General features: G+C 50.6%; 4 protein-coding genes across 4 annotated transcripts; 3 read left to right on the forward strand and 1 right to left on the reverse strand.

The window, feature by feature from the left end:
- Nucleotides 1-2,054: 2,054 nt before the first annotated feature.
- Nucleotides 2,055-4,190, forward strand: SOK1 (Sok1p; the record flags this gene model as incomplete). The annotated part of the gene is made up of 1 exon (XM_076683488.1): nucleotides 2,055-4,190. One exon carries the CDS (start codon nucleotides 2,055-2,057, stop codon nucleotides 4,188-4,190), a length of 2,136 nt encoding a protein of 711 aa, XP_076542403.1.
- Nucleotides 4,191-5,562: 1,372 nt separating this feature from the next.
- MOB2 (Mob2p) lies at nucleotides 5,563-6,395 on the forward strand (the record flags this gene model as incomplete). The annotated part of the gene is made up of 2 exons (XM_076683489.1): nucleotides 5,563-5,585; nucleotides 5,636-6,395. The coding sequence occupies 2 exons, from the start codon at nucleotides 5,563-5,565 to the stop codon at nucleotides 6,393-6,395; spliced, it is 783 nt and encodes a 260-aa protein (XP_076542404.1).
- An 850-nt stretch (nucleotides 6,396-7,245) lies between these two features.
- Nucleotides 7,246-11,598, reverse strand: RPO41 (DNA-directed RNA polymerase; the record flags this gene model as incomplete). The annotated part of the gene is made up of 2 exons (XM_076683490.1): nucleotides 7,246-10,857; nucleotides 10,912-11,598. 2 exons carry the CDS (start codon nucleotides 11,596-11,598, stop codon nucleotides 7,246-7,248), a joined length of 4,299 nt encoding a protein of 1,432 aa, XP_076542405.1.
- A 4,815-nt stretch (nucleotides 11,599-16,413) lies between these two features.
- TRVA0_008S03268 (homeobox domain-containing protein) lies at nucleotides 16,414-18,450 on the forward strand (the record flags this gene model as incomplete). The annotated part of the gene is made up of 2 exons (XM_076683491.1): nucleotides 16,414-16,947; nucleotides 17,029-18,450. 2 exons carry the CDS (start codon nucleotides 16,414-16,416, stop codon nucleotides 18,448-18,450), a joined length of 1,956 nt encoding a protein of 651 aa, XP_076542406.1.
- Nucleotides 18,451-19,314: the final 864 nt, after the last annotated feature.

Here is a 19,314-nt window from a genome sequence, read left to right on the forward strand (position 1 = left end):
ACCTAGCTTTCAACAGCTATGCGAAAAATTACGATTCTATCTAGTTCCTAGCGCAGAGAGAACACGACTCTACTCAGCTACTCTGCCGATGTTTTTCTTCAAAAGGGCCTGCCTTGATGGGTTGATGGTGGAAATAAAAAGGGGGAGGGGGGGTTGTTTTGATGCGGTGGTGGTGCTGCTGCTGCGCGTATATCGCAGGCTGTGTGCTCTTCCCGGCCACCCGGCCCACCGGTGTTTCGGAACTCCGGAAGAGAAAATAAAAAAATTTCCTCCGTGCTTAGTTATACGCTGTCGCAGCGTAGTGCGTGGGCCGCCACCGCGACTTCGCGACTTACCCTGGGGGCCAGCCCCCAGACCCCCGGGGCTCCGCTGCGCGGAGGGCTCGCTCTGCAATATTGGTGCCATGGGTCGGGGGGGCTGGCTGTCCCAGCGGATATGCGTGATATCACATGGAATACGGGGCGTCTTCTTTGCCATTCTTGAAGGGGCGCGCATAAAAAGGGGCTCAATTACCACTTATGGATACTATTGAGGCATGCTTGGGAATCGATATATGAGGTATATATATACCACTAGGCAGGACAGAGAGCCCGCCGCACTTGGCAACTACGATCTCTTTTTCCCCCCTGCCGTATCGCATGCTCAAATAGGCAAGATCATAGGTACGGTAGTACCTACCTATGAATAGTTCTACTTGCAGTCTGGAACGATCGTTGCGGTTCCTATGACATGGGCCATGCGCCCATGAAGTACTAGAAAGTTATGTTTTGTGGTCTAGTACTACTGGACTAGTTTAAGGGAGTGTGTATCTATGGTCTAGTATGTGGTTTAGTATCTTGTGTGGTCTAGCATGTCGTGTGGTCTAGCAAGTCGTGTGTGTGTATGGTCTAGCATGTTGTGTGTGTGGTCTAGCATGCGGTGTGTGGTCTAGTATGCGGTGTCGTCTGGCAGTGGTGAATAAGGTGAGTCGGTCTAGCAAGTTACACACATGAGTCTTTTTTTTTTCCCTCCTCCGCCCATCATCGCCAGTGGGTCTGTGTCTGCGTCCTGCGCCTCAAGTGTACCAGGTACGCCGCCCCCCCTGCCTGGCCAGATGCCCCCCCTCCAAAAAGTTCAAGCAACCCTCTGCCCCAGCAACCCACAGCCCGGCGCAAGGCACCATCGAGTAAACGTACGTATCCCATAGCCTCCCACTCTACCAAGGGCTGCCCTGATGCGTGGTGGTTCATTGTTGTGTCGGCGGGAGGTGCAGGATTATGCAGCGGGTGCTTCGATTTGCCCTTCTTAGAAGAAAAACCGTTGGACCGGTTGCTTTTTGCAAACACAAAATGCAAGACATGCACCGGGTTCCAGCCCACCGTGTCCATGCCCATTCGGGAGCCGGTACCGGGACCCCAAAAAAGGGGGCCTTGCTTTTTTGCGATCGTCGGCGTGCGGATATGCCCTGCCGTGGAAAAAATGGCAAAGGGCCACACTACGTAGGTGGCTACCCGCGGCTGGAATAGGCAATAATAGCTTTTTAGGATGTGCAAACTGGGCCTGTTTTGAGATGACAAGTCACACCCCCAAAACATCGCTGACTCTCCAGGGCGGCAGGAAAAAAATTGCACGTCCATATATATGTAATGTCTCCTCCTCCTGCTCCTCTTCTCCTTCGACGTTATATTCCCGTATTACTCCTTTCCCCGTTTTAACCAACCTAAAGTTTACCAGAGCTACCCGGGCTCTTGAAATAAAGCAACAGGAGTACAGTAGTAGAAAGAGGCTGGTGATACGACACTAGGAGAGATAAGCTTCCGGTTTTTTTTGGTTAACCCCCTGGTTTCCAATACGAACGAGCAGAAATATTATTTTTCAAGGTTTTTTTGTCAGTGAAATTCTTTTGAAATCGTTTAGAATTTCACGCTGTGCTGCGGGCCAAAAAATAGGGCCTTCACAACTGTTTCGAACTAAATAAAAATATATATATCATTTGTGGTATATATATTTAATAATAGAGATACCCCCCTCTCTCTCTTTCTCTCCGATAGATAGAAACCACGATATCCCGCAAAATGCATCATTCCGAGCGAATCGCGACCGCGATTGATACAGATACGCCCATGGCCAACGATAATAGTAATACCATGGTCAGCCCTGATACGACGACCGATACCCCGATGGCCAACACAGAAGAGGTGGTGACACCCCCAAATCCACCACCATCATCATCATCATCACAGGAACACCACAGCAGGTCGTCACAAGGGAATACGCAAAGTGAAGAGGCCAAGAAGCCACAGTTTGTCAAACGACACCGCGTCCGATCGCGGTCCATGCCTAACCTGATTTTCTACGACTCTCGCATTCACAAGCCACAACCACCCCAAAAGCGACACGACTTTGTCATCAACCCAAAGTACCTGTCAACCTCGACACTTCCCACCCCTTCGTGCACCCCGGCCCGTGATCAGCCGTGCTCCATCTCGCCGCTGTCGCCGGCGCCTCCCACAGCCGCACATCATGCGGCGGCAGCGGCAAAGAGGCACAAGAAGCGCCGCACGAGCCCCAGCCCGTCCCTCTCCGCATTACCACCAACTCCGGCCGCCCCGATCCAGCCGCCACCCGTAAACGCCCAGTCGCTGCGAGAAATCGACCTCCAGGAGATCTTCAAGAACCCTCAGCTGAGGCACGATATTATCTTCGACCCTCAGCTACAGTTCCGCCCCAACCTGGACGGTGAGCGTGGCAAGCGCAAGCGCATGGTCGCTGACCGGTACTGGGACGCCGTTGTCGCCGAGTTTGAGTTTGTCGCTGCACAACCGGCCGGCGTAGAGGCCGACCTCATGCCGAACTCCAAGCTGCCGCTGCTCTTCCACACACTACGAGAAATTCTGCTGTCGCTGCTACCCGTAAAAGATCGCGTTTACGTCGACTCGGTGCTCGACCCGGAGTTGTTGGTCCAGCAGCTGAGGCATGCGGCTTTGGACTTTGCCGCCCTGGCGCACTGGCTCTCGGGCGTCTTCAAGGCGCACTGTGCACCAATGCGTGACGCATGGGTTGACCAGATGGTGTCTCGCGTCGAGCTCGGCGTTGAGACCCGATCACCCCGGCGTCTTGTCGATGGCATCCGCCTCGTGTTTGCCATTCTCGAGGCTATGAAGCTCGATGTGGCCAATCATCAGATTCGCACCTTGCGGCCGATGCTCGTAGACACGGCCGTTGAGTTTGAACAGGACTACTACACCCAGGTCATTGATAAGGGCAAGATGAGCCTCCAAGACTCGCTCGAGTGGTTTAAGAACGGTCTCGGGAAGTACTCGGCTCAGTTCACTGCAGAGCAGCATGGCGTGGACACCAACCGTGCGGCTCTCGTCTACTCCCTATTGCGGCTGCTTTCGTGCTCGGCCGAGGATATCGTTGCCGATTTCCCGACCACGTTTGGGTTTGACTTTTCGCGGCTCGCCGGGTTCCGGGCTGAACTGCGTAAAGTTGTGTGCCTCCACCTCTGTGTGCTGCTCTACCAGCAGATGGTCCAGTCGCACGCCAAGACTGTGGCGCCCTCGAAGGCTCGGCTGGCGATGGCGTCGTGTCTTGGTGGTGAAACGGTAGCCAAGCTCAAGCAGGATCTTCTGGCCATTATTGAGGACTCGCTGGGCAACTCCAAGTGGACCAAGAACACCCAGGCGCTTGCTTTGGAGATCACCAAGCGAGTTCGGGGTGCTTTCCACGGCCCCGAAGACACAATTGACCAGACTATGGTTGATACATGCCTTGGGTGGCTTTCGAAGCATCTCCAGCCACGGTCCGATCTGTACAAGCTGTTGGAGACCAAGACGACCAACGGGTTGCTGCAGATTCTATGCAAGAGCATGTCGGTGCTGAGTCCTCTGGATTCGACGACGACGTGCTCTACGACCTGCCCTACCCCTGCTCCAGGTACCGCCTCCCCAGTATACAAGGAAATGCTGCAGCTAGCTGATAGAGTTTTGGTGCTAGTGCGATTCCACTGGGGCGTTTTTGGCAAGTTTTATGTCGCCTATGTCTCGTCGTTGCAGGTGGAGAATGGCGACGAGGAGGAGGATGCTGCCATTCAGCAGTCGACTGCTTGTGTTCTGCCTTCCTCGCGAAACCCTTCTTCTCAGCTTAAGAAGGACGAGTCTGGCCGTGAAATCACTCAGATTAGACAGAGCTCGACTTCGGCTTGCTAAATTTGCATATTTATTTATGATTAATGTTATGATTTATTTATCATTGACCTGAACTATTAACCGAAGAGTAGCAGGGGGCTCCGGGGGGACTTGTCCCCCCTAGTTTCAATGGGCCAGTTCCCTATAAGTTTATCCCACTAATCCCAGAGTAGCAGGGGTGGTCTATTGTAATACCACGGTAGACGGACTGGAATGAGTGATATTACTACCGTATCGGTAGTAGACAGACTGGTGATATTCTCTTAAGTTGCATTATAATCTAGATCTAAAAGTCCTTTATAAACAGGTTGTCCATTTTGAATGAATTCAATATCCGGAATACGTTCGCGACAGGGGGTTCAGTTCAATGAACGGTACGTACCGACATGACATTCTATTCTAAACCAACAAGACCGTTTATAAATAAATTTGTCCATTTTGCATGAACACCGCATGAGCTACAGTACGTATCCGAAATATCCTATGACCACTTTCAGGCCAATTTGAATCCGAAATATCCTACGAGCACTTGTAGGTCAATAGATATCGCAAATACCCTAGCCACAGAGGCTGAGTTCTGCGTAGAACAGAGTGTCATGAGCGCCATCGTACTCCAAATAATCTAGAAGGTCCCCCCAGAAATAAGGTGTCCATTTTGGAGCACAACGCAATGATTGATAGACATGTACCTTGTCATATGCGTCTTCTAGATCATAGAAGGGCCTGTCGAACATTAGTGTCTTTGGCTTTTGATCCAAGCCACCGGCCCACGACTTAGTCCCTGGGTCAGTTGAACAAACAGATGTTGGCGCTAGATTCAGAGGACGGTGAAAGCTTGTCTTGCGAGAACAACGGTCGAGAGATCTGCGGAGTACCCTTGACCACGCTCATCATCCCCCCGCCCACTTTCCCCAACCATAGGGGGCCTGGGCCAGCTTAATAGTTAATCGCGACTACACTTGAATACAACATGATTCTCTATAGACCACGGTACTACCAATATACTAAACGGCTGGCGTACCGTTAAAAGACTGGGCTCGATCGGAGGTCAGCTGTGACAAGGTGTCAAATCCTACTTTGAACGCCTTGATAGGTCAATTTATTAGCTTTTCAATTACGGAAGTGTCCGGTACAAATAGTCGGATCTCCAATAAATAGCCTATTGTAGCTCTCCAATGTTATACGACATATAGTAATTGATACATGGTGTAATGATAAGTGATAAATGGCTTATGGTATGATGTGGTAAATGGTCCATGGTAATGGGAGTAAGTGAATTACCAGATTGGGCGAATACCGCGGCGGAATTGCATTTTTTGGGAGGGACCCCCTTTTTCACCGTGGCCGCCTTTTCAACCCTTCGCACCCCTGTCCAAACCAACCACGTCGACCGATGTCATTTTTCAATACATTCAGGTAAGAATTGGCCCCAATTTTTTGAGGGTATGGAGCTAACATTGGATAAGTCGTGGATTCGGACGGTCCTCGCGGAAAAACAAACAGCAGCAACAGCAGCAGCAGGCTGCCGCTGCTGCTCAGGCCGCCCACGAGTCAGGGGCCGTCGACTACACGCATAATAACGGCTCCAAGACGAGCCTGGGGTCGACAAACACCAATGCATCGTCGCATCAGCAGAAGCCACTCTTTCTGTGCCAGCCGTTTGTGCGCACGGCGCTCGTCAAGGGCTCGTTCCAGACAATTGTCATGCTGCCCAAGTACGTCGATCTCGGCGAGTGGCTGGCGCTCAACATCTTCGAGTTCTTCACATACCTCAACCAGTTCTACGGGGTCATTAGCGAGTTTGTCACGCCGCAGTCGTGCCCGACCATGAACGCCGGCCCCGGGGTGGACTACCTGTGGATCGACTCCAACAAGAAGGCCGTGCGGCTCCCGGCCAACATGTACATTGACTACACCCTGACGTGGATCTCGTCCAAGTTTGACGACCAGACGCTCTTCCCGACGCAGCAGGGCGTGCCGTTCCCGGCCCACTTTATGAGCGTCCTGCGTAACATGTACCGGCAAATGTTCCGAATCTTTGCCCATATTTATCATAACCACTTTGACAAGATTGTCCACTTGTCGCTGGAGGCCCATTGGAACTCCTTCTTTGCGCATTTCATCTCCTTTGGTAAGTCGTTTGACCTTGCCGATCCAAATGACCTGGCGCCTCTTGCATCTCTTATTGAGGCTATGGAAGCCCAGGGTAAAATCATCTCTTCCTAAACCTTTTTTAGATCATTTTTTCGTGGCGACGCTGTGCGTTGCATATCATAAAATAAGATATTTTGAGAACTGGACATTCATTTCAACATTTCATCAATTCACCAGTTGTAGCGGTGCTTCGGTGCTCTGTCATTTGCACACGGCTGTAACAAGCTCGGTTACAACTCCTGTAACAAAATTTTCACGGCTGTAACAAAAAGTTGTCCGAGGCTCTCTTACGGATCAAACCAATCGAGAGTGGCCCTCAGGTAACAGCCTCACGGCGCATTTTTGTAACAGCACAGTGCGCAACTGGGATCTCTACAGCCATACACTCTAGGCGGTAAAATCTATCACAAACCCCCTCCCCCTGGCGCAGTGCTTTGCGGAGATCTTGTAGCCCTCAATGATCTGCTCGGAGCTATGGATGTGAGCTGGCCCTCGCAATTATTTGTAACGGGATAATGCAAAATAGGAATTTTTGAAAATTGCTGCAGTATTTTGGGGGCTCTGATTTCGATCATTTGTAGCGGCTAATTGAAGAAAAAAGATACGTAGTTGAAGACAAAAGATAGTTTGAAAAACTGAAGAAGGTTCGTTGCGAACTTAAACTACCGGGTTAACCATCGCAACAATATTTGCAACGGGAATGTAGGTGAAACCGCCGGAAAGACACAATACTCGTATCGTACGTTGTTCCTCCGCGAAGCAGAGCGCGAAGCGGAGCAACGGGAGCTCGAGGGCTGGCCCTCGAAAACATTTAGAGAGGCCATAGCAATGGCGAATTCACAATTAGTATAAACAAAATATATACACATCATACTATGTACAGAATTAAATATGGGGTGGTTAATAATAGTTAATATGGTCATTAAGAGAAGAAGTACTGCGAGTCGCGGAGCTGCTGAACGTCAAACTCACCCTTGGGTGGAACCTTTGGAATTCGCAACGGCACAAGAATTGGCATGAGAGTACCAGAAAGCTGCTTGGTGATACTGCCGCCAGCGATAGAGGCACCGGTAGCCATGGTAGCGTGGTTCGGTCGCTCCTCAATGGCATTGCCAGACGCCTCGTCCTCGGCCTCCTCTTCCATGGCCCGCTCGGCTACCTCCTCCTCTCGCGCTTCTTCGACATCAAGCAAAGAGCTGGACTCGAGACCACGGCCCTCAAACTCGGAGGACCGTTTAACGGAGCCCTGTTTCCTAGCCTTGGCCTTGGCCGCGGCAGCAACCTCGTTGGCCCGCTGAACAAGAGCCTCGAGCTCCTGCTCAGGAACATCTTCGACAATGGACACCGGAGTGACCATCATCTCGCCCTTGTTGACTTCCGATTCATCAGAAGAAGACAAAAGCTGTCGTCGCTGTCGCTCAATGTTAAGCTGGTCCTGCACAGTCAGCGGCTTGAAAGACTTCACCTCACGGATAGCAATCTCCTCGGCATACTTTTGCTTGATGCGGGAAATCTGTTCCGCCAGCTCGCAGTCCCGTGGAATGTGCACAAGATGCAATAGGCCTTCGTATCGCTTGGAGAACTCGTCCCGAAGCTTCTCTACCAGGTCCACTTCGTGAAGTCGAATAAAGCAGTCCCGCAGAATGGCGTTCATCTTGTCCACATCGCCAGCGTGAGTCCAGTACGAATCGTGCACGGCGGCAAAGTTCACCCCCTGTTCGCCACAGCCAATGGCCGACATGAGCATATGCGTAGCATCAAGAGAGTGGATATAGTTGGGCGGGAAGGCCGTCTTCTGCTTTCGCGCATTGACGCCTCGCATCGCGTACGGGTCGGAAATAAATACCGACTGGATCGAGGTCACCACCTGCTTTTTCTTCTCCTCCCGGTATGGCTGGACGCAGGGAAGACCCAGCGGCGTGGTCCAGATGACTGACGACATGTGGTTTGGCTTTTGAGTCCGCTTCACTCGTCGGTCCTTCTTGGCATCCTCGTTGACATCCAGTCGCACCGATCGCGAAATGAGCGTCGCGTTGTCGCCCAACCAGTCCTGGATCAAATGCGCGCTGTAGAACAGCGATCGCACAGCGTAGAGAACCTTGTGGGCCAGGTACGTAGCCAGCTTGAACACCTTGTCTCGGTCGAGATCCTCAAAGTCCTTGAGTTTGTTGGCAATCTGCTGTCGCGCGCCAACAAAAGTGACACCGTACACATTGGTCATGACAGTCTGCTTGACAATTCGTCGCGAGAGACGGTTATGCAGAAGAACCGCCTCCTCCTTGCCCTGCTTGGCTTCCTTCTCGACAATCTTCTCAACAATATGCAAAACTCGAGTGTACACGTCTTGTGGCTTATTGTTCGGCAGAAGATTGACTTCCTCGGCACCGTCAACATCACCACCAAGAGCAGCGTAGTGCTGGAGACCATTGCAGGTACCGTCCTGGTGGACTGGGATTCGTGAAACGTACTTGGTCGGGTCGTCCAGCTTCATGGCGTTTCGAAGCTCAATGCACGCAGCAAGGAACTGCCAGGGAGACTCGGCCTCCTTCCAGAACCGAGCTTCTTCGAGATCCTTGCCCAGGGGGTCGTTGGCACTCTCCAGAATAGCGTCAATGTTATCGTCGACGAACTTGCATCGGTCATCAAAGCTCATCTTGCTGTGGCCGTACACGTTGGCGATATGGATCTTGAGCCATCTCAACCCTCGCTCGCCGAGCTCTCGGCCCTCCCAGAACTTGAGAAGAGATCGCGCCATATCGTTACCGAGATGGTTAAGATGCGGCGACAGAGGATAGGCTCGCCCTCGGAAATCGACATTGTGTGGGAAGTAGAATCGCTCACCAAGGAAAGCTCGCGCAATCTCCAGCTTGTAGTTGGAATCACATCGCTGTGAGAACAGGCTTTGATTCTCGTTGACAATGTTTCGGCACTGCCGCAGCCAGTCTCGACGAACGGTGGGGTCCACGTCTCGTGGAGGAGCGGGAGGCAAGTCAACATCCACAGTGACAGCCTGCGGAACATCAAGGAATCCCTTGCCAGTGTTCCATACCTTGAGGATGATCTCAAACAAGTCCTTGTTAATAGTCCATGCAGTGTCGCCCAAAACATTCAGGCCCTTGAACACGTCGTCGAGCTGTCCACGGCTCGATGCAGTTCGCAGGTATGCAATTTGCTCTGGAGAGTCTCGCGACCGCATGACGCGTGCATTGCTGTAGAGGTACCCGCCCTTGTTGTAAGCTGTCCACGGTCGAGGCTTGACGAGCATGGGGAGCATCTGTGGTGGGATGGCAGTCGCAGCGATCTCTCCAGTGAGGTACTTGGACAGGTTTCGATGCAGCTTCAACACACCCAGCTTGTTACCAGCATGATACTGGTAGGAATGGAAGAATGCTGGTGCCTTGCCCTCAACCTCCATACCAGTAACGGGGTCCTTGCCCTTAACGTTAACTCGGGCAACCTGCAAAAGCATGGAGATGAGAAGAGAGCCGACCTTGGCGCATACCTGGGCCGGCCACGACGAGTGCTTCGTATTCAAGTCGGAATTGGTGACAGCAGATTTGACTTCGCCAAGCGTCCCGTCTAGAACTTTTTCCTCAGAAGTAGTCTGGGCCTTGAAGTTGAAACCCTTGAGCGCCTCCCGTTCTCGCTTCTTGGCCAGAGTTCGTCTAAACTCGTCCTCAACAGTCTTACCTACGGCCAGCACGGCCTTGGAGCTTCGCATGCCCTCGTTGATACCTCCAGTAGAATTGAGATTAAGCAGCTCAATCATCGTAATAGCCGGAAGGTTCTCTGGATTCACCAGCAATAAATAGGGGCCATACTCGAACCGGTCAGATACAGTCACGTTCTTGATTGAGCCTTCCTCTCGCAGATGCGAGGGCACCTTGCTCGGAGTAGAATACTTGAGAACTTCCTTGACCCGCTTGATCTCTTCCTTAACCAGCGGCAACATGGCTTCATTCCACTCCCACAGCAGAGTATCTAACTTTCGATACTTGCCCGGGTCATTCATTGACTCTTTCGACTGTCGCTGTCGCTCAAAGTCTTTTCGCCACTTCTCACGGGCGCCTTCGTAGCCACGCGCCTCGATCTCCTGTTGTCGCTTGCGGTTGAGCTCGTCCATAAACTCCTCAAACGCTGGAGCCTCTTCTGGAGACAGCTGCTCAAAGATCGACAAGAAGTCTACGTAGTTTTCCGAATCAATGCTCTTGCCCTGGAGATGCGGCGCGATCGTTTCCTTGATCTGGTCAGCATTTCGGAGACCGCGCAGCGTGTGTCGAATGGCCTGAATGCCAAGAGTCTTCATTGGAGTGACAGTCTCCACGCCACCTTTCTCCAGGGTGGGGATATCGAGGGACTCGTCGAGGGTAAGCGGTTCGTGGGGCCGCTCAGATGCAAATTTTTGGGTCTCGTTTTGATCAATTTCAGTGGATGCAGTCTCAGTAGTTGGCGATGCACTCTCATTGCTTCTCAAGGAGAGCTCAATGGCGTTCCTGTACTTTTCGTTAATCTCTCGCAATGACACATTGCACTCCTATTTTTTTTGGTTAGTGAATCACAATAATGATATAGTGAAAGATGGACTTACAGCAACAATGGTTTGCAGAGCTTTGAGACCGAGGATGTCCACATGCCCTAGCAGCTGTCGGAGGCTTCCGCTAGTCTGCCGGTACTCATAAATGAACTCTCTCATCTCGTCTATCTTGTCTGCCGTGAACAGGTTTTTCAATAGGGCCGCCTCAGTAATGGAGTTCGGCTCGAATGCAGGAATTTTGTCAGAGATCTCCGCCAGCCATTCCCGAGCGACCAATGGATCAGTCGGGTTCGCAGAGACCAGCTCCAACAAGAAATTGTTAACCGCCAGGGTGATGTCGGCTTCTGAAGCAAGGGCCACAAGCCCGAGTAGAATCTTCTCTCCTCGAGCAAACTCCCCTGAAGCGATGGCGGCCTCGAGCAGCGTCCAAAGCCGTGCATGATCCTTGGTGAACGCATTCCGAGACACGACATCGTGAGGCGAAGACCACGAGCCTTCTTCCTGAATGCTAAGGCCAGTGGTTCGCGCAGGGCCCGATAGATCAAACTTCTTCCCAAACAGAACGGCGGAGTCTATTGGTCGTTGCAGTACTGTTTCCGAAGAGGACTTGGACGGCGTAGAGGAAACGCCCCGGGTCAGCGCAGAAGTCAGTGGATACCGGGAGGCAATATTGGTTGAATGCAAGCTTGTCCATGGCGTCAGTCGTCGAGACGAGGACCGAATTGCTCGAATAGACCTCATGCTATAATTCCGGGTACAAATGTTCTAGGGAATGACGAAAAATTAAACAACGGTATCGATCCCTCTTCTACGGTGCCTCTGGATATTTCTTTTATGCTTTAAATGGATAGAAGGGTATCACAGAGTTCGAAATTCTCCGTTGGTTGGACGAAAAAAAAAATATGCAAAGGTCGTTTTATCAGTACAATTTTCTGCCGAGTTCCGGTCCTGAAATTCTTAGTTAACTGTGGCTGATCACAGTGCTTAACCACGGAAAAAAAAATTTTCCCCAAATCCGATAAAGGTCACGTGCGTTGAGCCGCATATTTTGCGGCGTTTGGATTTCGGGGTATTTATTTTTGATTCTCAAATAGTACTATAGAATTATTATCTACTATAGCGGTAGCTTTTTGTTGAGGAAATTGCTTATTGCTGCTTCTACTCATTGTACAATGATATTTTCGTACAACTAGACTCAATAACATGTACCTTCATCAATCACCTTAATTGGTACAGTAACGTTATTTATTAAATCATAAAAAAGGGCACCATTGATTGACTGTCGTACTGTCAAGTTGTAAACAAAATTCGATAAGCGGTGCGATACGCGTTGTAGATGTACCGTAGCTTGAAAAGCTCTCAGCCTCTGGGTCGCAGAAGTGTAGATAACAAAAGCCGTTAATTGATTACCCGGTACCACTACCATTAAATAGCGTGTATATATGATAAAAAAAGGATTTGACATTGTCAATTGAATTCAAGATTTGTATTGTAATTGGGTTCAGAACCGTTTCCCACAATATACCGGGAAATACATTTCCAAACATCAGACTCATTGCGCTCAATCATACCAATACCACCTAGGCAATTATGAATCAAGCAATGGGCATCCTATAGTAGTAGGCGAGACTACTCTGCTTGACTCTTGTCGCGAGGCACGAACCACGTTCTAATTTAGACTGGTAGCAATTGAGCACACAACTTTATGAGACTGATCAAGCACTCTGGCCATTTCAAATGGTATACTCCGGCCTGGAAACAATTTCATATAAGAAAGCATTCTATTTTTCCTACTAGCGTTAGTTCTTTCGGATTTTCGGCGATTTATAAGAGTGGATATAGATCAAGAGTTAAGCCAGTGTTGCATAACTGTGCGTAATGATACGATCACAGGAATAATAGGTCATGATAAGACACAGAAAATAAAGCAAGGCTATGGTCACTAATTGGCTGTACAAGCCGGCTCGATAATATGAATGTACAGAATATTAGGTGACATAGAGGAGAATTGGAATTCTGATTTCCGGCACACTAAATGATATAGGTAAGGTATTCCGAACCCACGAGCCCTCTGCAAAACCCCCATATCACATTCCCTCTGATAAGACGATCAGCCAACTGTAGAAAGCATAGATAAGCAATCCAGTTTGCCCAATTTATATCCAGGGATAGTTTACAGGGAATTGATTGATGTACCCTCTTCAATCTCCCATGCACAGTCTCCTAGAGACGCAATGGGCGTACAGCCTAAAACAGACTCAGCACTGCGCATTTCTTTCACTAGATAGGCTTGAACGATGGCACAACTGCTTGAGCCATTTTTGGCTCAAGCGGTACGCATGATTGTTGGGCCCGGAGAAGCAAATAGCCGAATCCAGGGGAGTTCTGCAGCCTATAAGATGTGCAACGACCTGTCACCAACAACCGACCAACTCAACCATTCAACCTGTAACTGATCCCCCCATGCTGCAAAGAAGGCTGAGATCCAGGAACTGCGTGCATAGAGAACGGATCTCGTGCAATGATAACAGCAGGAAGACACAGTGGGGGACATATAATCCTGTCATGCATTAATTAATCGGATTCCGTACGTACTTATCACGGCATCGCCTCAATTTCATCTCGATAGAAAAAAGAGGGCATATCAGGGGCTTGTATTAGTATTAATTACGTATTGATTGACCGTGCACCTACCTATACGTTGCAATTGGTCAAGAAATATGGCCTCCCGCGGGGAGGGCTGAGCCACGAAAACTTTTTGTAGGATGTCTATATGTGGTATAATACGGTATGTTCTACCTACCTAGCGGTGTAGTTTATTTCTTTTGCGAAATATTGATTTACCAGACGTGAACTCTAAAAGCCAATTAGGCGTCAATATCAATTAATTACCAATCCAAACAGGCGATGGTGACGTGTCGTACGAGCGCCCTAACAGGTGCGGCCTTGCAATAGAGACAGGCAGGGTACGGCAAGTAAGGGGGAGGAGGTTGGTTTGCGACGTATTTGGGTTTGAATCATTAAGGTCCGAGTGCTAAATATGCACTATTAGGTTACGGGGTTCGTTTCATAGTGCTGATCATACCGAAACATTAATTAAGGGGCCCTTCTTACGTGAAGGGGTACACGCTGTTATCGGAAAGTAAACTACTTTTAAGGTCTTTAATATTGCACAGCGCAATTGGTGCGCATTAGGTTGATGAACTTGCATACGAGAGGCATTACATCCGTTATGGCGGTGCCTGATTGTGCAATTCTGTAACAGCTCGTATGTGGGCTAAAATTACAACAGTATAGATAGAGATCAGTGAATTATTTTTTTTCCTTGCAGCACGAGCAGCCAAGTCGCGACGTATAGGTGGGCTGTTAACAGAAGATGGGCCAATGGCGGTGGAAAAAAAAAGGCTCATCATCTTTAGCCAACAGGGCTGTTTCATTGAACTCAATCTTGAAACTCCGTATGGTGATGGCAATAGCAGCGGCATCTCCGTTACAATCCAAAGTGGTGCCTGATGTATGTCTCTACAGAACCCGCGCTGCAGGAGGATAAAACTTCAGAACGTACATGGAGCGACATTTCGAAATAGATGGCCAAAAACCTCCCATTCGTCAAGTCTCTTTTCTAGCCCGAGTATCTCTTGGCACCGTCGTCGTTGGCAAACAATAACGGTCCACCGGCTAGTAGATCTAGAACACCCATTTTATACTACCCCTTATTCTTTGCAACTGGCCTTGCGTAAGGCATGCGTTCAATTGGACAAGGGTTGCCCAATTGAACGCGACCCGTATGTATCCCACCGCTAGCGTGCATGTTTCTCAATGCCACTGACAAATTAATCTTAAGCTCTGAGATTTGTGCCCCTGGTTTATGTTTTTGAAAGTAGATTAAGCTTTCATACAATGGGCCATAAAGGTCGCTGAAAAACTCGAGAAACACGTCTGTAGTTTAATCAGAGCGTTCTGGGGTGGACTTCTAATGTCTCTGCAGGACTCCGGCGCGCTTTCTTTTTCACGCCTGCTGCACGACCGTATGCGTTCAATATCGGGAGACTCAGCAAGTGGAAAAGAGCTCATTTCTCGCGACGACAGACTCTCGCGCTCGACCTGGGAACAATTAGACAGTGGTCTTAAACGAGTTTACAAAAAAATACTCTTTGAGCGGCTGAAAAAGAGAGCAACCAATGCGTAGGTCCAATCATATATATATATAGGCATATATATATAGAGACCGATACCCAGGCAATGGCGATCAATATATTGCAATTGCGCACAAATTCTCTCTGACGGACTTGCGTTATTGGTTCTGTTGACGTTCCCGTATTCTCACTCAAGAGAACGGCCCGCAATTTCCACCAATATCCGAAGTGCCCCCCCCCCCCCCCCCTTAGCAGATCTCCTGCATAAAGTTGCCTTCCATTGTCGGCCGTTGCCCCAAGTACAGTAGCTTGCCTGCCTGTCAGCTAGCTGTCAAATCTCATTGTGCACGCAAGGGGGAGTTTCCTCGCATAATAAACGTAAGTATCATGGCGCGTCCTCGGTTCTTTTCTGCAGTAGCTGCCGGTAATGCGTAATCTGCTCTTTTTTTTGGTGTATGCCTCCGTCTTTTCCCCTGTATCCGGGGCCTCTAAGGCGTGCTGTGCCAATATTTTTTTTTTTTTGTGTCGTCGCCGCCGGTACGCCTATAGGGGCTACCCCTTAAACTTGACGTCGGTGCAAACGGTCGTTGCACTAAAAAAAGACGTTGGAGAGACAAGTGTAAAATAGATGGAGTGAAAAAAAATCCAACGGGCTGGGATAATCTCATTAGCTTTGATCTTCGCATTGTCCCGTAACGGTTAGATCGGGCTTGGTTGGTATCCTGTTTGCTGAAGAGCTGCGGTTCTCCTGAATAATCCACTCACACATGCCCTCGCTTGGCCGCCGCAGCGGGTTTAACTGCAGCCTCTCACATCTCTCTTGCACACACACTTGTTGCTTGCACCCCCCTTCCTTACACTCCTTACTATGGAGTATTTTAACCACTGGCATTGTACTAGGCAGACGAGGATAGGCCCTTAAGGAGCGTTAGAAAGCAAGTGTACTAACTGTCGCCAATTGACTTTTAAAGCCGCGGACTGCGACAGGACTGCCGATCTGAGAAATCGCGCCCTCGAGAGAAAGCCGCCAAGTTAGAGCGTCCCACTTTCGTATACCCACTGGTGATCCGTCGTCGTCGTCGTCGTCGTTTAAATCATCTATTCACCACTTCCCACCTTACCCCTTTGTACCCTAGGCCTCTGTTTTAATCATCATCATCGAGTCTCTTTTTTTTTTTTTTTTGGGTAATCAGCTCGAGTCTCTTCATTTGGTAGGGGTCTCTTGACACTCGTTTTGACCCTCTCCCTTCCGGTTTATTGGCCCCTGGAGATAGGAAGGATGGATAATGACAACTTTGCATTTGGCCAATCTACCGCGGAGTCTGCGTCCTTCCCAGCGTTGGACGGGTCAAACGTGTACTTGGATCCGCTGGCGTTCCCTGTGACCTCGACAGAGGGCTCCGTGCCACAGCCAATGCCAATGACAATGCCTGCTGTACAGCAGCAGTTCATTGTGCCCCAGCATCAACCATACCACCACCAATACCAACCGCATCAGCAGCACCAGCAATTGGTGTCTGCGCCGATCCCCCAGCCTCCCCAGCCCGCGTACAATGCGCTATTCCAGTACCCATATGGAATCCCCAATGCACCGGGATCAGAGCTGGCTGCCCTAGGGTTCCAGCAGCACCACTACTCGCGCCTCGCGACGGAGTACCCATCAGGCCAGCCCGTGCCCACTACTATGACGCTCCAGCCCCCGGCGCCGATATTCTCGACCAGCAACATACGCATGAGCTCGTTTGAGGCGTATGCGAAGAACGACAGCTCCGGGTGCACGTCGGGCGTGATTGCCGGACTCAGTGCCAAACCGGAGGTAACGCAGACGCGCAAAAGGATCTCGCCAGAGCAAACCGCTATTCTGGAAGAAGCATTTCAACGCATTCCCAAGGCTGATAAGGCATACAGGGATGAGCTCGCCCTGCGCACGGGATTGCCAACCCGAACTATTCAGGTATGATCTCCCCCCTCCCTTTTCTTTTCAATATTATTTTGCCCAGGCAGAATATATAGTCGATCCATGCTAACAGTTTAGATTTGGTTCCAAAATCGCAGGGCCAAGGCAAAGCAGAAAAAGGAGCCTGGGTTTGTCAAAACCGAGCCCACCAAGATTCAGGGGTCTCCAGAGCCTTCCAAGAAGGAGGATGAAGAGACCGTACCGGAGAAGATAATATCGCCGACTGGTACTAAACGGTCACAACAGACCACTACGCCGCAATTGGCCAGTGGAGGCGCGTTTAAAGGCCAGTCAACGCTTAACCCGCCGCCACATCCAACCCAGAGGGCGCACAATGGTAAACAGCAGCAGATGCTGCACGACGCATTCCTCCAGGCCCCTAGTAGTAGCAGCGGCAAGATCACGTCGCAGGTAATCCATGTCCCCACGACCGTTGGCCATCGTAGCGGTGGCATTGGACAATCACCGCTGATCTCCCAGAGCCCACAGTTCAGGCTGAGCGCAGTGCCTACTCCTATTAGCGCAACCGGGATGACTCCATTTCCTCATTCTGCATCGTCAAGCCACTCGTTTATGGACCTTCGCAGCGCTACGAGCAGCAGCGCGAGTAGCACGGGAGGAAAAAAGATGAAGCGCTCGTTTTCGAACGAGTGTGAGCCCCCCATTGGAACAGCTGGGTTTGTGCGGGGCAGTAACAACACCACGGGCTCGTATGTATCACCGAGCGGGCCCAACTTTGACATTGTAGAAGGGCCGCCAGAGGGCCCGGTGGTGCTGACGCCCATGTCTTCGTTGCAGAGCCCCAATGTGTCGCCTTATTGCGGATCCGCGACCTCGTCTGGCTCTGGGCGCGAGAAGCGCACTCCGGTGACTGCTGCGACAAGCGTGTTTCCGGAGCCCATTGGGTTTGGCAGCGCTAAGCGGAGACGGCCCAATCAGTTCATGACGCCCCTCATTCGCAGCGACCGCAGTTTTGACAGCCCCGTAGTCACAGAGGCTGACTTTTCTGCCGTTTTGACGTCGCCGACGCTTCAGATATCGCCCTCGAGCTCACACCATGATCTATCGCCGGGAGTCCAGAACCAGTCGCCGACAGGGGCGGTGACGCCGGCAGAGACACTGGCGGCGGCGGCGCAGCTGCGGAGAAGCCTGTCGGCGTCTGGACTCAACATGTTCCATTCGCGGCGCCAGCTGCGCCAGCGGTCCGTGGCGGACCCGTACCGTCACGGATCAATTAGCGGGAGCACGCCCTCGGTGGTGGCCAGTAGCACGCTGAGCTCCATGGAGACGCTCAAGGACCTGGACGCACGGTACGTGTTTGAGGACTTTACGTTTAACGGCAAGAAGAATGGCGCCGCCGAGGACAATGTGTCGCCGCGCGACGAGATCAAGGAGGAGCCTGTCTACGGCACTGCGGAGGAAAACGAGTTTGATATGCTTATTGGGGCGTATGAGAATAGAGCCGCTCCCGTCACGACGGACTCGTTTGAGTGGATGTGAAAAGCCCTTGACACTTGTTTATAAAAGCGTTTTAATGTACTATTTATTCCCCCCTCGAGTTAATATATACAAGGCGAAAAGTGGAACCACCATTTCTTCAAATGAGGATGTCGTCTCTCTCTCTTTCTTGGATGATGATTAAATGTACAGGGTTGATCTGTATAGACGTTTATATCTGTGTAGCCCTGTATGGGTGTAGCTGCTCTGGGGAAAGAAGGAACAGGGTAGGGGAAAGCCAACCTACGTACGTCAGCACCAACAGGTGCAATAGCCAATTGACGAAGCGTATTTACAGCTTTAAATATACGTGTTCCTTCACGTTGTTGCAGGGTGCAGCCTAGCCCTGCCTGAGGCTGTAGATAGACCACGCCCAACGTGGGCATTGCTGGCCATTTCATGACGACAGAACGAGTATCAGTTGACCGGCTACGTTTCACGTTTGTTGTTAGTGTTACTTGGGGGGCCAGCCCCCCCCAAACCGCCCGTGGCTCCGCTTCGCGGAGTGTTGTCCCCTCTTTCTTCACTACCCGTCTAGACTTCGGTGTCGTTTCGTCGTGTCTCGATTAAAAACAAGCCGCATGCGGCTTGGTGCGGCCCAGCTTTTTTGAGACATTAGTGCGGCTTGGGGAGCAAAAATCTCGAAAAAGTCTTTATTATAGCACAAAAACCTAGCCATAATATCTCAAGCAATATAAAAAATATGCCTCGGCCATTAATAAACGAAAGCCCTTATACTGGTATGATGCCACTGTTACAATATGTATTTTTTCATCCACCGTTATACCGCGGGTTTCTCGGACCTGCGTTGTGAAAAATTACCGGTAGGATGTATTGAGACAGAGATCGTGGCGCGCGGCTACTACT

This window comes from Trichomonascus vanleenenianus (genome assembly GCF_965637985.1).
Source record: "Trichomonascus vanleenenianus strain CLIB 3782 genome assembly, contig: TRVA0_008S, whole genome shotgun sequence".
Lineage (NCBI taxonomy): Eukaryota > Fungi > Ascomycota > Dipodascomycetes > Dipodascales > Trichomonascaceae > Blastobotrys > Blastobotrys vanleenenianus.